Source organism: Drosophila ananassae, chromosome 2R (genome assembly GCF_017639315.1).
Source record: "Drosophila ananassae strain 14024-0371.13 chromosome 2R, ASM1763931v2, whole genome shotgun sequence".
Lineage (NCBI taxonomy): Eukaryota > Metazoa > Arthropoda > Insecta > Diptera > Drosophilidae > Drosophila > Drosophila ananassae.
The window spans coordinates 12,140,151-12,155,021 of NC_057928.1; the positions used below are offsets into that span (position 1 = coordinate 12,140,151).

At 44.3% G+C, this 14,871-nt stretch overlaps 6 protein-coding genes across 9 annotated transcripts; 3 read left to right on the forward strand and 3 right to left on the reverse strand.

Moving 5' to 3' along the window:
- Nucleotides 1-927: 927 nt before the first annotated feature.
- On the reverse strand, nt 928-3,899 carry LOC6493450 (nuclear distribution protein nudE homolog). 2 transcript variants are annotated; one of them, XM_032454277.2, is made up of 6 exons: nt 3,764-3,899; nt 3,550-3,703; nt 3,217-3,490; nt 2,908-3,156; nt 2,469-2,560; nt 928-1,745 (listed from the first exon to the last, which is right to left on the reverse strand). In XM_032454277.2, the coding sequence occupies exons 1-6, from the start codon at nt 3,841-3,843 to the stop codon at nt 1,671-1,673; spliced, it is 924 nt and encodes a 307-aa protein (XP_032310168.1). In that variant the 5' UTR covers nt 3,844-3,899; the 3' UTR covers nt 928-1,670. The 2 variants fall into 2 exon arrangements, with proteins under 2 accessions (XP_032310168.1, XP_032310167.1); XM_032454276.2 differs by lacking the exon at nt 928-1,745 and adding an exon at nt 1,904-2,312.
- On the reverse strand, nt 3,891-5,149 carry LOC116655817. Its single transcript, XM_032454278.2, has 2 exons — nt 4,425-5,149; nt 3,891-4,042 (listed from the first exon to the last, which is right to left on the reverse strand). Exon 1 carries the CDS (start codon nt 5,065-5,067, stop codon nt 4,630-4,632), a length of 438 nt encoding a protein of 145 aa, XP_032310169.1. The 5' UTR covers nt 5,068-5,149; the 3' UTR covers nt 3,891-4,042; nt 4,425-4,629.
- A 192-nt stretch (nt 5,150-5,341) lies between these two features.
- On the forward strand, nt 5,342-9,157 carry LOC6506490 (type 1 phosphatidylinositol 4,5-bisphosphate 4-phosphatase). Of its 3 annotated transcripts, none has more exons than XM_014909303.3 (6): nt 5,342-5,430; nt 5,747-6,021; nt 7,241-7,422; nt 7,488-7,697; nt 7,761-7,925; nt 7,991-9,157. In XM_014909303.3, exons 2-6 carry the CDS (start codon nt 5,889-5,891, stop codon nt 8,105-8,107), a joined length of 807 nt encoding a protein of 268 aa, XP_014764789.1. In that variant the 5' UTR covers nt 5,342-5,430; nt 5,747-5,888; the 3' UTR covers nt 8,108-9,157. The 3 variants fall into 3 exon arrangements, with proteins under 3 accessions (XP_014764789.1, XP_001957777.1, XP_044570720.1); XM_001957741.4 differs by having other exon boundaries at nt 5,371-5,508; XM_044714785.1 differs by lacking the exons at nt 5,342-5,430; nt 5,747-6,021 and adding an exon at nt 6,965-7,163.
- Nucleotides 9,158-9,174: 17 nt separating this feature from the next.
- LOC6506491 (protein Hezron) lies at nt 9,175-10,041 on the forward strand. The gene is made up of 3 exons (XM_001957740.4): nt 9,175-9,340; nt 9,396-9,584; nt 9,642-10,041. The coding sequence occupies exons 1-3, from the start codon at nt 9,260-9,262 to the stop codon at nt 9,933-9,935; spliced, it is 564 nt and encodes a 187-aa protein (XP_001957776.1). The 5' UTR covers nt 9,175-9,259; the 3' UTR covers nt 9,936-10,041.
- A 31-nt stretch (nt 10,042-10,072) lies between these two features.
- On the forward strand, nt 10,073-11,233 carry LOC6506492. Its single transcript, XM_001957739.3, has 3 exons — nt 10,073-10,212; nt 10,270-10,406; nt 10,456-11,233. Exons 1-3 carry the CDS (start codon nt 10,141-10,143, stop codon nt 10,598-10,600), a joined length of 354 nt encoding a protein of 117 aa, XP_001957775.1. The 5' UTR covers nt 10,073-10,140; the 3' UTR covers nt 10,601-11,233.
- Nucleotides 11,234-11,252: 19 nt separating this feature from the next.
- On the reverse strand, nt 11,253-14,541 carry LOC6493449 (calpain-B). Its single transcript, XM_001957738.4, has 2 exons — nt 13,071-14,541; nt 11,253-13,011 (listed from the first exon to the last, which is right to left on the reverse strand). Exons 1-2 carry the CDS (start codon nt 14,296-14,298, stop codon nt 11,450-11,452), a joined length of 2,790 nt encoding a protein of 929 aa, XP_001957774.1. The 5' UTR covers nt 14,299-14,541; the 3' UTR covers nt 11,253-11,449.
- Between the last annotated feature and the right edge of the window lie 330 nt (nt 14,542-14,871).

Sequence of the window (14,871 nt, forward strand, 5' to 3'; positions counted from 1 at the left end):
AAACATTGCCAACGAGAGGAGTAACCTTCACCGCCCACTTCATCACACACACAGAGAGACACTTGCACGCAGAGTGTCCTGGCTGGTGGCTGGTGGCTCCTGGCTTTGTGTCTGCTCACTTTTATTTCAAACGGCAATTGCATTGTGCTATTCCCGATCCGCTTATGGCTCCTGCCACGCCCCCTGGACCATGGGCCGCCCCCTACAGCTTCAGTAAACAATGCACTCAGCAGCAAACAAGAGCTACCAGGCACTGAAAGAAATTACTTCCAAAGGACACTTAGGTTTCATAATAAACTATATATCTATATATAACTTTTTCTGAGGGATCCTATATTTTTACTTCCTTCCCTAATAGTTAAGAACATGAATTTTCTTTCAGTGTACAATCCAGTAGTCTGTCCCTGGTAAGTGCTCTGCGTATGATAAAAGCTTGTGTCATATTTTCATTTTTGTTCGGAATTTTTTGCATTTTTTCGCATATGTATGTAGTTGTTCTCCATTTTCCATCTGAAGAGTTGGTTTCCATCCTGGCTCCTCGCATTATGGCCAGCTCTCGACGCTAACCCATGCTTAAAGAAAACCCGAGCACTTTCATTAGCTTACCGCTGCCGGACCTTCAAATCCTTCCACAGATCCCCAGCCTCGAAGCATCTCAGCTTCACCAGCTCCAGCGCCCAACAAAGGGTGGCTCCGTAACTTCCTGGGGTAAAGCTCCATACAACCCGCACCGATATGATCTAAAAAATCGAGGAAATTTCCCCTCGAAAAAGCTCGAACTAAAGCTTATGGAGATAATATGGCCTTGGCATAGGAATTGACGCAGCATTTCCCCAGCGTAACGACCAAAAAATTTTTCAAAACTAATTAGTTTGGAAATATACAAACAACTCTTCAGTTTGACATTCAAAAGCACACACCCTTGAGTTTCTATTAAACTAATTATGCTTCTCTTTATTCATAATTTTACACATATAATATTTCTGCATGTTCGTTGGAGTTATTTTTATGCTTTATACATTTGCCATTAACAATATCGCATTTTTACAAATTTATATTCAGTTTTAAATATAAACAGAAAATAGCTCATGGTCTATCGGGTGTATGCCATTGGGGATAAAGTCATAGGTATTTATGGGTCTTGTCTTTTCTTCTAAACACTACGAGTATTGGTTGTTTTGGGCTGTAAGGCTGTCCGCTGTACTAATAATACTTGGACACAGCTTCTTTTTGCTTTTACTTTTGCTTGCGGGGGGATCTTTAATCTTATGCTATTCAAACACATCGTATGTATATGCCAAAAATAAACAATCGTGTGATAGTTAACAGGTCTCGCTTCAAAGTGAACCAAATTAGACTTAGCTTATGGGGTATACTCTTAATTCGTACTAAGGCATGTTACATGTTGGGCTTCAAACGACAACATCAACTGTTGTGTAATTTAAAATACCGAAAGACGTCAAATCGAAAATCGAAAATCGAAAAAGGGTTTTACCATTTACAAAAGTCAAGTTAAATGAAAAATAAATAAAGAGGGCAGCGAATGGTAATTTAACGCTAACAGATTAACATTAACGCAACGCGAACGCAAAGCCAACTAAACGGGTTGAACTTGATTACTCCGCATCCAGTGAGAGACACGCCAGGCCGGCCAGAGCCGGATGCGCCGGCTACTGCGTCGATCTTTGCCGCTGGGGCACAGGCTGCCCATGTTCGCGGTACGTCTTTAGCTTCGTCTCCATGGCCTGTAAGTGGGGTAGAGAAGATAAGCGAATTAGAACAAAACCAGGTATAACCAGGGAGTAGTCCATCTGTCCTATAACATGTTTCCATTCCAGTATTATCTTTCAACTTATAATCAAAATATTTTAAAAAAATTAAACAAAAACAAAAGACCGCAAAATAAGGTACAAATAAAATTTGTATTTATTAGCCAATGCAATTGACAAATGCAAGCGGTGAGCAATTAAAGTAAGCCTTAGGATCTCGGGACTAAGTCAAAGCGGCATGCCGGCGTCCGGAGAGTTGCGAATGCGTTCGGCAAAGCGTTTAAAAATGTTTGAGCCTGCATTTAGGCTGGCGAAGCTGCCCCCCAAACTGCTCTCGCTGACGGGCGTTGTGGACGTTTGGGACTGTTGGGAGGAGGAGGTGCCACTGTTGGCCACTGAGCTGCTGCTGCCGCCAAAGGCGCGACGAAATAGACTCGAATCGCTGGCCGATGGCGGCGGCGCGGTCGTAGGCTGCAGTGTCGCCGGGCGCTCACAAATGCAACGAAACTTTTCGCACTCGGGACACAGCAGGGCTTTATCCCACTAAAAAAACACATGGAAACGGAAACATATAAGCTGTGGGATGGTGTGTGTTGGATTAGGGATAAAGTTGAAGGTTAAAAGGAAACATTACAGAAAGGTACTCTCTCTCTCATACTGGATTAAAAGTTATAAGGCTTTTGGTTGCAGGAAACTTACGTTTAGTTTTCTTAACATGTCGGCCACAATGTTGAGCGCCGTTGTGCGGGAGCTGGCATTCATGGAATTGCCATTGATTAGATTCTCGGGATCTGCAAGAGGAAGGACACAGAGACACAGCATGTTAGTTGAGGGGTTAGTCGGTACGGATAACTACGAACTACGGACGCGTACAAAACACAAAATTTTCCTACAAGAAATGTCGCAAATGCTCGTTACATTCGATATTGGATCTTAATTTTAATAATTTACAATACAATTACAAATGGTAGGGCTTAAAATGAGGAACAAATTTGTGTTTTGAATGCGAGAAACAAATAAAAACAAGGGGAACAATAAAAAAAAAAAACTGAAAACTAAACACGTGGCTTGAATTGGCGATGAGATTTTGAGAGCTTTAGGACACGTTTCGTTCTCTTAATCGAGTTGATTATCTTACTTTTAAGCGAATGCTGCTGGTTATATTCGTTTCTATTAACTAAGGAGCCGTTTAGGGCGTTCACGCTGGTGGCTTTACTGGCCATCATGTTGTCGTGATTCGTCAAATCGCCGTTGGCCACAATGCCGTTGGGCAGCGAGGCGGACGAATTCATGGAGCTGTTAATAGAGTTGGTGGCAGCTACGGAATTGCTGGTGCCGTTGGCCGCGGGCGTATAACGTGACTTAACATTCAGCTCTTGCTTGAGATCTGCAACAGTAAGAGGTACATTTAAGACTTAATAGTTTAGACTATCAGATTTGGACGCACCTCTCGTCTCATCCATCAACCGCTGCAGCTTCTCCTGCAACACACCCTTTTCGTCTACCTCCAGCTCGAGAAGAGCGTTCTTCTCGTACGCCACATCCAACATCTTCTCGAAATTCTCTATGCTTTCGTTGAGTATGCGATGTGCACGCTCCAGATCATCGTTCTTCTGTTCCAGCTGACGCAAATACACCTTCATGGAGTCGCGATCCTTCTTAACCGCATCTAGTTGCTTTTCCATGTTTGACATTTCAATGCCATGGGAGTCCATCTTTAGCTATAATGAAAAAATAACATAAGTAATGGGGACAAATAGGCTATCCATATGTTAGTTACCTTGAGGGACTCGTTTTCCCGCTCAAACTTTGTGAGCTTGGCTGTGAGATCTTTGATTATACTCTGCTTCTGGTCCAGAGTGGCGTCCATTTCAATTTCCATCTCTCGCGACTGCTCCACAAACTCATCATACTCCTGCTTTACGTCTGTCCACCTGTGAAGCAAACCAAATAGTTATATTTCATGGGATTTCTGGCATAATTTCTGTACTCACTCTTTGTGGTATTGTTTGGATCGCTCCTTCCAATATCTGCACTCATCCTCGACGCTGTTAAACATTGGTGGCGAGTCCATCACTGTGTGTTTTTGTGTACTTTTCGGTGGTCAAACTGGGTTTGAAATTTCGTTCGTTCGAATGGTGCTTACTTTTAATTTCTATTTTAAATTAGGTACTACTAACTGGTGCTCATGTATGGGGTATGTTTTGTAGCTACTTAGTTTTTAATTGCTCTGATTAAAAATGCCAAAACACAGTTGTTTGAAGTTGAATGGTCTGGTTGAAGGGATAAGAACGGAAATTGTGAAAAATCAATTGGGGAACAGGTGTTATCAGCATATTGCGGCGGCGGTTACTGACTGTTGCTCTTGTTGGTTTCCCTTCGTGGATATACTAAATGAATGGCAGGCTAAAATAAAAGATTATCCACGCCGCCCTTCAAAAAATAATATAAACATTTTGTGCGTCGCTGTTGACGCAGCAGCTGCACCAACAACAACAAAAGAAACGGCAACAGCAACAACAATCAAAGCTACGACGAAGTTTCTCATACAACAACGCATAGTGTGAAAATGAAATCATCGGTCGTTTTCATACATTTCTGATGCAGCATTGGATGATATTTCATTTGCCATGGCATCTTCAATTTTTTACTTACACTTTGAACTTATTTTTCCTAAGATTTATTTGGTTTATTTGTATAAAATCAGTGTAAATAATTATGCTCGAAAAAATTGACCACCACTCCAAACTACACTAGCCAGCCCTGGTTAGTGTGCTAGTGTTGGGCAATATTATTGCGGTAGTTTGTTCTTCGAAGCCCTGGTTAGCGGTTGTTTTTTGAAAAATATTAAGTTTAGTTTTTAATCTTTGTAGATAACTTTCTTTTGAGTCTGCCTTCTTTTACGTTGCCTTCTAATAAAGTCCAAATCAGTTTTTATTAGTGGACGGCCTGTAAACGTAATGGATTTCTTCGGCGGCTCATCGTTACTGGATTCGTTGGATATATGAAACTCCGAATCGGAACTATCCGCAATTATCTGAGCGGATTTAAGAGTTACATCTCGGGCTGTGCTGGGAATTTCAGGAATTATCGAAGAATTATGGCCAACAACGTGCATAGGTAAGGCCGGATAATGAAACGAGGTATTACGAGAAGATCTGCGTCGTAATTTGCTGCTTCGACTTATTTCAATATCACTGGAGTCACTGGAGTCGTTGTTGGAACTATTCAATAATTCCTCTGGTTGGGCTAATCTCTGATTATTAGTTGTATCCGTGTCGTTATTATATTTGGACATGATATTCTGACCATTCTTATCTATCGTACTGAATTGTTTTGGTTCCAAAATGAGCACTGGTTCTTTTTAAGTTTTGAACTTGTACATCCCACCATACGATGGTGGCATAGGTATTTTTAAAAATAAAATTTTTTAGAGATTTATTTATATATTTTAAGTGGCTAAACAATATTTTAAACCTTTTTTTATACACATTTATAGCAGATAAATATAATATACCCGCAAAACATATTATTTAGGTGGCATCTCTCTACCAGGGCTGCCAGACTAGTTCAGTGCCACCCCCAACTTCAGAGCTGCCAGAGTTTAGGCAAAAGTGTGGCCAAAACGCACCCACTGCAGTGCATTTTCAACAAAAATAAGGTAAAACACAGCATAAAAATGGCCAACTAATGTTTAAACAATTAGAGTAATTAAGCCAAAGACCAAAGCCGCAAAACAGTAAGTTTCGATGGTGATATACTTAGGCTTTGCGAGCGCAGCAGCCAAGAATTGATTAATTGCGGCGCATGCCGAAGAGGGAGGATATTACATTCAACAGCGAAACACAGAAAAAAAGAGACGAAAGTGTGCAGAACGAGGAAAACAAGCCTCGAAACAAAGAACAAATAATGCAGATGCGTGAAAATATGTGCCGCACCGTTTAAGCCGTGTTTTTTTCTCCATACTTGTCTTGCAGTTGAAACATTTGCGTTGCAGCTGCAGCAAAAACAACAAAGCAACAAAGGCGCAGGGCGAGTCTAACGGGAGTTGAGTGCTACCCAGATAATTCCGGAAGAGAGCTAATCCAGATCCAGATCCAGATCCCACTATAATCCAGCATGGCGGATCCCGAACGGCAGAGCCTGATCACCAAGGACGATGGAAATGGCTACAATTCGGTGGCTGCCGCCGGCGAGGAGGGAGCCGATAATCCGGGCGGTTCATCCTCGGCAGCCGTAAATAATGAGGACGGTGCGTATCATTAGTATAAGTTCACCCCACGGCCGGACATTCAACTCTGCAAACCGGCATCTCACCATCCCGCCACCCGCATCCGAATGTCTTCGAAGTGCGGGTGGCCACTTGGAAACCCAACAAGTGAGCCCCACCGCTCTACTTATCTGCTGCCGTGATTGGAAGTTGTCTGCATTACCATTACCACTCTGTTGCTTGGTGCTTGGATTTTCACACTTCACCTAACTGAGTCACGGCCCCAACCGCAGGAGGGGGATGTAGTGGATAAAAGGGGGGCGCTACACTTAGATGTCCTTTAGAGTCCTCCTTTTAGAGTGAAATAGTTTTAATTTTATTCATTCCTTAATGTGTCAATTGTAAAAAAAAAAAAAGATAATATTTCTTTTATTTTCTCTATCTAGTAACATGATTCCAGAGACAGTCAAATATTCGAATTGCTTTTGTTATTGTTTTGTGTTGTGATATTGTCCCCTAATCAGCACAAGTAGCGTTTCTGTTCAGCTTTTTAGTCAGCATCGAACGGGGGTGCCCAGGGGGTAGAGTGCTCCACATGACTCATCGCCTGATTCGCGGCGTTATCAGTGCGCAGGGCGTACAAGAAGGGACAGAAGGCCACTCATAATATGCATTGTTTGCCAAGGAACCTGATCTTCTGATCATTGAGAGGGGTTTTACTGAATAATTAATACTCTTTCCGAGTTAAAATGCAAGGTTATTAGTAAATTATGGTATAAAAGTGGCATAAAAAGTTCTATCCTTCTCTTCTTATATAGAATTATAGAGTAATTCGAATAACTGATAGTATCTTCTCTAAAAAGAGTATGCAGATTGAAAGCTCCTTTGTCTCTTCGCCTCGAAGACTTGTTTATGTTGATGTTCTCGTTGCACAAAGTTCGAACTTGTTTTGATCAACCGAGATATGGCACTGCGGTCTAGCTGGATCTACTAAAGTGTCAATACAGGAGAAATGCATTCATTCAGTCACACATTGACCCATTTGGCATAATCTCAGTTCGCCCAGAGCTTCATCCCACTATCGCCAGATGCAGTTCTCACTGTCGTTGCAAAAGTAACTCTGACCATGGTGCAGTGTGGTTGAAGGTTTCCCTCCGGCGAGATGTATTTATTTTACACCAAAGGTCGGGACTTCAGTGGAAAATTATTTGTTTCTCTTCTTTGTTGATATTTAACTCATACCAGTTGAATGAAATTCCAGGCAGTGGAGCACCCACGGCCGTGCCGTGCATCGGACCCGATGAGCTGCCGCCGCCGTATCAGCAGGGCAACAACACAGGAGGCGTACCTATGGTCACCTGTCGGGTGTGTCAGCAGATGATTGACATTACCACGAAGCGGGAGCAGCACGTGGTCAAGTGCACCCACTGCAATGAGGCTACGGTAAGTTCTAGGATGTACTCTAAGTTGGAACTAAAAATAAAACTATCTTTTTCGAACATCCACAGCCCATTCGAAATGCCCCGCCGGGCAAGAAGTACGTGCGTTGTCCGTGCAACTGCTTGCTTATCTGCAAGAGCTCCTCGCAGCGCATCGCCTGTCCACGGCCCAACTGCAAGCGGATCATTAACCTGGCCCCGAGTCCCGTTACCCCGCCCGTGCCCACTATGCCAGGAATGTGCCGGGTGACATGTGGCCATTGTTCGGATACCTTTTTGGTGAGTCACTGCGGGCTAGGCTTTTTTAAACAATTTAAAATCAATTATATGGTTCCTTTGTAGTTCAACACGTATCATAATGCTTTGGCCCGGTGTCCACACTGCAGGAAAGTCTCGTCGGTGGGATCTCGGTTTGCCAACAGCCGTGGAGGATTATTCGCCATCCTGGCACTAGTGTTCCTCGCCATAGGCATTGGCGTCACCATCGGCACAATCTCATATGCCTCGGTAAGGGCAACAAACATAAGTTTCTTCTAAAATGTACCTTTAACTTCCCTCATCTTGTCTTGCAGTCTCACGGTGGCATGTACTTCCTCTATGTGGCGCTCTTCGTGATCGCTGGGTGCATGCTGGCCCGCTCCGCCTACTATTTCCGCCTTAAAGTGAGCGCCATAGATGGGCCAATGTAAAGCAAATGCTAGAACACGGGGCCAGCAGAAACGGAAGTGCATTGTTTTATTTTTATTTTTATACATATATATATATTATGCATATATATCATTCCTTTTGATATTAAATGTAATCCGTAAACTAAACACATGTGCAGCCAATAGCCAAGGGAATGAAACTTTCTCCACAAACTTTCTCCAAATGCAAAGATAGAATTTTTAATTTCAAGCAAATCACAGATAGTTAAATTGTATCGAAAGGATGTCCCCGAATTAAAGTGATTTTGGAAAGCATAATTAGAATGTTAAGGCCGTAACTAACTAAACACAGTAAACAATATACTAAATCTATTTCGAAAGTCGCAAAAGTTAAAAAAAGATACAAAATATTAATGGTGTAAACATAAAGTGCTAAAGTAAAAAAAATACAAGAAATTCAGAACTGTAGGCAGTCATTAGTTATTAGACCAGCGACCGATCAAGCCACTCGCACCACATTTTTTTAGGGATTCGCTCCAAGCTCCAGCGAACTCCCACCTACTTTCTCTCATGTACAGTTGAGTTTTGATTAAGTGTCTGTTTCTGTTTCTGTTTGTCCGTTTGTGCCAGTCCCGTGATGTTATTTTGGTATTTATTCTCATGTATTCTCGTTAATAGGCTTTGAATTTTGCGTTGCCTCCTCTAAGAATTTATCCAATGCACTTTTATCAAGCGAGAGCGTTTTGTTCTTAGGCGTTAGAGATAATTTGATGGGTATGCTAAATAGTGCTAATACACACTACATATAAAAACACACACATACGATATACCATGCATACATAATTATAATGAAAATAATAAAGAAACAATACAAAAGCAACATTTATTGAAGAACAAAAACGCAAAGCTCGTGCAGCAGCAAACAATTTAGACAGCAACTGCTAAACTGCGAAATGATATATATATATTTGATTAAAAGGAAATGGTTTACTTTTGAAAATTATATATATATATATATATATACAACATTTATATTTAGTACATTATAAATTAGCATACATACACTGTAAATAAAAATGAAATAAAACCACACCCCAATCGACTTTTGCTACCAAGAGAGTGCCTAGAAATTTTTGTCGTTCCGTTCGCTTTTTCCAAATTTTATTTTAAATAACCAGAGCCACGGCCATCAGGATGTCGTCCTTGGCGCCCTGTTTCAGTGTAGGATCCTTGGTCAGGTGCAAGACCTGTTTCGGCGACAACATCTCCGGAGAGGTATCATCCTTATCCTTATATCTTAAATATATTTTTATTCCAAGCATCTGTTTAGGTGGTGGCCTTTGACTTGGGGATCAAAATGCTAATCTTGAAGTGTCCGGCCAGCAAGGGCGGCGGGGATGAGCAGAGGATCTTCAACCAGACCATCGTGAACCTCTCCTTGTGCAAGGACATAGAGATAGTCAACGAACTGATGTCCAAGGAGAAGGTGACACTTCCAGAGCCACTTAACCTGCACTTGGTAAGTAGTTTCTAATAAATGTTATTTAAGAAATAATGATTAATAAACTCCTTCCAGATCCAGGAGCGCATGCGTCTGGCCATGGAAAATAGGTCCATTCTCTGCAGAAGCTATGACCCCAAGGCCACTCCCCTGGCCCAGGCGCTGTTCCGCAAAATGGCCAAGCAATTCGGAGATGCCAGGGTGATCTGGGTCGACCGGAATGATAATGCCGCCATTCAGGTGATGCGGCAGGTGACTATCGCAGCACCCTATCGAGCGGAGAACATCAGCTGCTCCTCCAAACCAGTTCCGAAGCTCGTGCTGTGGATACGTCAGATCGTCGATAACTTGCACAATAATAAAAAATAATAGACCGACGCCTGCGCCATAGCAACAGATCTCCATAGTGTTTTGTTTATCAACAAAACACAGACCGAAATTATTTTAAATATATGTACATTATAGAAACCCCCGACACCCACAGGGAATACTTTTCTTTATCTGCCTAGAAACACAATTATCAACAAAAACTTGTATATACACTGGCTATTATCCAGCTTTGTAGAGACTCACCATGGCGGATGATGATGATAAACCAAAGAAGCACACCTTGGACACTCTCTTCATGGTGTATGCCAACTACCAGGTGTGACTAATCTCGGGAATTTGTTTGCCAAGTGGCTTAATCATGATACCTCGTTAGGTTATACCCACGGAGATCGAGAACGAATTGTTCGACAGCATACTGCTCTCCCAACTGGACGCCTGGCTGGAGCAGGCCAAGCTGATGCCGAATCCCATAACCCGAACCCAAACCGGTCTCATCTACATGCGATATAAGTAAGGATTAGATGATAAAAGAGTACTATGTTACAATGTCATTCCTTAGGAAATGGCGCATGGAGTATGAGGACTTTCTGGAGGTCCTTCACCAACTGAGCGTGGACAACGACATTCCTCTGGACGAGTTCAAGCAGACGATGATCGACGCTGGAATACCGAGTGGTGCCACCGACATAGTTATCGTTAAATAGTTCTTTTGGTTTTTCAATCTCATTTATTTACATAAAAAGTAGGCACACAACAATTAAATTTAAGTAACAATTACAGATATATAATTTTGATTAGTTTCCGAAATTTTTGTGGTCAACAAAAGCCTCTAACCCCATCCGGTTTAGTTTTCTTTTTTAAACAAAACACAAAGATAATAATAGCAAGCATTAATCAGACACTGAGATTACAAATAAAGGGGGGGAATAAGTTAGTTGGATATATGGACTGATATTTGCTTAGTGGCTTAGAGCTTATTGATTATTCGATGAGTTACTGGTTCTGATTTCCTTTCCCTGACTTCGGTTGGGCGATTTCCGGATCATTATTCGTCCGATTGGCATAAGTTCAAGCACCTGAACAAATAGGGGTGCTTCGTTGGCATTTACAAAAATATAATGCTTTTGCATTCAGAATTATATATGGATATGGTAACTATGGGCATTAAGTTTAATATTCTATGTGGCTGATGATTGTTCGAGTTGCTCGTTGCTCTCGTCAGGTAATAATGCACTTTTCAGTTTGTACTGGCAAATTTCCGGCTCTCTTAGTCATCCCTCCAGAACCGCCGTAGTGATGTATATATATATATATATATATATATATATATATTAGAGTGAAAATTGTGTATGCGTCTGCAGTTTATATCGTTCGTTTATCGCGCCATGCCAAGGCCCCTCCAATTTCGCCATATGATTTTGGGTTTTCCGGGTCTGTGAGTGTCATGGCTCTCCGTGCTCCTCCTCCTCCGATCTGGCATGCTTAGCACATTTGGATTAAGTAGACGTGGCACTTAGGATTAGATTAGTATCAATTGAAAGGTGACTTGTGACTTAAGAATAGATGGTCCGCTCCAGCCAGTCGTCCAGATTGAAGAAGGCTGTGTCCGAGTTGTCCGTGTCCCGTTCCCGGAACATCTCGATGAATGTTCTCACCTTGATGGCGCACATCAAGAAGTCGTCAAATGGAATCTGTCCCTCCCGGGATCCGTAGCGGTGAGCCAAGGCGTTCAGCAGGCGATTGTTTAGATGATAGCCGGCCGAGTTCAGAGCACCCCGGAGATGGAAGCCATCGATGCTGCCCGTCCGACGGGTGTCGTAGAGCTTGAACACGGCCCGCCACTTGGCGATGTCCGTAAGCAGAGCCTCGAACTCTTCGAAGCCTAGACGCCCGGATCGATCCTTGTCCAACATGGCCACCATGGAGCGCACGGCGTCCTTGGAGAAGCCCTCATTGCCCACCATGACGTCGCGCATAGAGTGGTCCAGGATGCGCTTCAGCTCCTGCCAGTCCACCTCCTCATCGCTGCCGGCCACGCTGTCGAAGAGCCGCTTCAAGGCTATCCTCTGCGGATCGTCCTCCTCCTTCGGAGTCGGTGGCGGCAAGGACGGGGCGATACGGTCGTCTGTCTCGCCAAAGCCCACCTCGTCGTCGTTCTCCTCCATGTTGTTCATCGTCTCCGAGAAGACACGTATGATGAACTCACCCTCCTCGTTCGGGTCAAAGGTCGAGGGCACAATCAAATAATTACCCGGGGGCAGCTTAAATCTGGCGCACACCTCTCGAGTGTTGATGAAGTGCGGCGACCGGGCCACGGATGCCCTGTACTTGAAGAAGTTCAATCCCTGAGGCTTCACCTGCATGTCCCTATCCGTCAAATGGTAAATGGCAAAGCCAATAGTCAGGCAATCGATGCCCACATTCCTTTTGCTCCTGCGGTTCTTCTGCATCAAAGCCACAATCACGGTGCACTTTCCGTCGTCGTCCTCGTCGTCGGGATCCTCGAGCGAAATGACGTACTGGGGATTGTGCCAGAAGGTCTCCAGGAAGTTGCGGCAACCGCCAGCTGTCACGCCAGAGGACCATTCGCCCTCGAACATGGACATTTCCCACTTGCGGCGCGAATTATGCTGCTGGTCTTCGGTCAGGGAGTCCGGCGACAGATTGCAGATCTCCACACGATCGAAGTGGTTCAGGAAATCTTGGAAGGACATCCAGAACTCGCCATCCCTGTCAAAGTTCAGGCCAATCTCCTCCTTGGTATGCTCGGGGATGAAACGCCACTCCGGCGAACTATCGCTCCAGGGACCACTCCACTCGGCGTCATTGCCCCAGGGATTACGCATTCGGATCATGGGTAGCTTGCCCTGGCGATTGGGAGTCGAGATGTCCATCAGGCACACCTTGGTGATGGAGTAGGCATGTCCGCGAATAAGACCTTCCCGAGTCTCAGCCTCCAAGACATGTGGGTCGGGCTCCAGGGAGCAGCCCATCATGGAGCCGCGCTCGGCAGCCTTCATCATAATGCTGAATAGATTCGGAGGAGCCTCCTTAATGTCGTACCACTCGGTCACACCGCCGGTGAAGTCCTCCATGGCCTCGCAAGTGGTACCGCCTAGAAGTAAATTAGGTTTAGTAATAAAGTTCAATATTCTTTTTGGAAAAAATCCCTACCCTTGAGAGCTTCGTAAGATCCATGAAGCTTGGCGTAGGCTTTTTCGAGCAAGGCACTCCAGAACTCGTTCTTCTCCGTCGAATGCATATAGATGAGCTCTCCGTGGACCGTGGGTAGCCGATCATCGATGACCACCTCCACCCACTTGCCATACTGCCAGAACTTGAAGTGGAAGATTCCCGCGTAGTTCTCCTGGAAGTCCTGATCTGGGGGGATGACTCGGAAGAAAAGCTTCGAGTCCTGAGTAAGATTGGCAGCCGCGGCGAGCAACCAACAGTCACCCAGCTCTCCCTGCTGGACATCGAACCTGGAGTAACCTTCCACAAAGAACTGCGGATCGTCTACGATGTCTCCGGGTCGCAGCCATTCGATGTAGCGATCTGGCCGCCGCGAGAACATTAGCGAAGAATCGGTAGCCGGGAAGTCGGGATCCTCGAACATGGTTCCGTTGCTGACACAGGATTCACGGAGTGTCTGGAAATCGCCTCCACGAACGCTAGTTTGACGGTTGCTGGTAGCTTTGCGTCCCATCCAGAACATGTTCTGATTCTCGGGCACCTTCACGCTTGTAAAACTCAACTCGGCGACACCCACGGATGGTTCCTCCTCCTGAGTCGGGGCACTGGCCGGTGGTGGTGCCGACGGATAGGGCAACTGCGGAAAACCTCCTCCCTGCTGGGGGGCAGGGCTAGTGGGCATCGGTGAGTATGGCATCGGCATGCTGGGGAACCCAGGCATGGCAGTCGGATAGGGTGCCAGTGGTGCAGCTGGGTACGGCAGATTCGGCTGCGGCATTCCAGTGGGATAGGGTACCCCGGTAGGGTACGGGGCCAGAGGAGCAGCCGGGTATGGCAAAGATGAACTGGCTGACGGCAGAGTCGGATACAAACCGGATCCAGGATACGGCGCGGCACTCGGATACCCTCCGGCACTTGGATACGGCACAGCACTGGCGTACGGGGCCGATGGCGCAGTTGGGGGTCCTCCGGAGTACGAGGCATTCTGTGCGTGAGTAGTTTGCTTCACCACATATGGCATGCCGCCCACGGACTCCGATGACGGATAGGGGAGAGATGGATAGAGCCCCGCCTTCGGCTTGGGGCCCTCATCCCGCCCGCCGCTATTCCCTCCATCGATTTCGTTCTTGCTGTAGCCCAAGGCCGCCAAATTGACAAGGCCAATGCCACTGGCATGATAATTTTTGGGGTAATTATCAATGCCGTACATTTTAACTCGGCTTTCAGTTGGGATTCTTCTTGGGTTATTCCAATTCTATGGGTAAATGGCGTCGCAAACGGGAAAAACTAAAAAACTAGACGAATCCAGATGTGAAACAACTCGCTGTCTTGATAAAACTGCTGACTCGCTGGGGGAATTGTACGTTTTAAATGGGAGAGGTATCCAAATTTAACTTTCTCGGTAAATGATTCATAATCTGTTAACCCTTGTGTGTTCTGATTTGGTTTCTTTTGTATATGGGCCAAGAAAAACGTTAATTTATATAAATTAGTATGTATTTCACGATAATAATTTACTGTCAAACATATTATTTCTTAAATAGGCTTATTTAATAAATACTTAAATCATAAAATTTTTGTCCCTACCCAAAATTTACATATATTCGATTTCAAAAGTATTTTTATTGGGATTAATTTTTTATAACGAGTTGTTTTTTAAAATATATCTATTTTATTTATATTGGAGGTACAAAATAAACCCAAAAAACCTTTAGAAGGTTAAACATGGCATTCAGGGCTGCATAAAATGCTTAGGGTTGCCAAGTCAAGTTAAACCCTTTGG

Excerpts from the sequence above, each read along its gene's own strand:
- LOC6493450 (XM_032454276.2), bottom strand. The coding sequence starts at position 3,843 with ATGGACTCGCCACCAATGTTTAACAGCGTCGAGGATGAGTGCAGATAT. Across the intron at positions 3,491-3,549 it reads GGGAAAACGAGTCCCTCAAG|CTAAAGATGGACTCCCATGG; the intron begins GTAACTAACATA and ends TTTTCATTATAG. Across the intron at positions 2,313-2,468 it reads ACATGTTAAGAAAACTAAAC|TGGGATAAAGCCCTGCTGTG; the intron begins GTAAGTTTCCTG and ends GTGTTTTTTTAG.
- LOC116655817 (XM_032454278.2), bottom strand. The coding sequence starts at position 5,067 with ATGTCCAAATATAATAACGACACGGATACAACTAATAATCAGAGATTA.
- LOC6506490 (XM_014909303.3), top strand. The coding sequence starts at position 5,889 with ATGGCGGATCCCGAACGGCAGAGCCTGATCACCAAGGACGATGGAAAT. Across the intron at positions 6,022-7,240 it reads AGCCGTAAATAATGAGGACG|GCAGTGGAGCACCCACGGCC; the intron begins GTGCGTATCATT and ends ATGAAATTCCAG. Across the intron at positions 7,926-7,990 it reads GCACAATCTCATATGCCTCG|TCTCACGGTGGCATGTACTT; the intron begins GTAAGGGCAACA and ends CTTGTCTTGCAG.
- LOC6506491 (XM_001957740.4), top strand. The coding sequence starts at position 9,260 with ATGTCGTCCTTGGCGCCCTGTTTCAGTGTAGGATCCTTGGTCAGGTGC. Across the intron at positions 9,341-9,395 it reads GCGACAACATCTCCGGAGAG|GTGGTGGCCTTTGACTTGGG; the intron begins GTATCATCCTTA and ends GCATCTGTTTAG. Across the intron at positions 9,585-9,641 it reads AGCCACTTAACCTGCACTTG|ATCCAGGAGCGCATGCGTCT; the intron begins GTAAGTAGTTTC and ends AACTCCTTCCAG.
- LOC6506492 (XM_001957739.3), top strand. The coding sequence starts at position 10,141 with ATGGCGGATGATGATGATAAACCAAAGAAGCACACCTTGGACACTCTC. Across the intron at positions 10,213-10,269 it reads TGGTGTATGCCAACTACCAG|GTTATACCCACGGAGATCGA; the intron begins GTGTGACTAATC and ends ATACCTCGTTAG. Across the intron at positions 10,407-10,455 it reads CTCATCTACATGCGATATAA|GAAATGGCGCATGGAGTATG; the intron begins GTAAGGATTAGA and ends GTCATTCCTTAG.
- LOC6493449 (XM_001957738.4), bottom strand. The coding sequence starts at position 14,298 with ATGTACGGCATTGATAATTACCCCAAAAATTATCATGCCAGTGGCATT. Across the intron at positions 13,012-13,070 it reads ATCTTACGAAGCTCTCAAGG|GCGGTACCACTTGCGAGGCC; the intron begins GTAGGGATTTTT and ends ATTTACTTCTAG.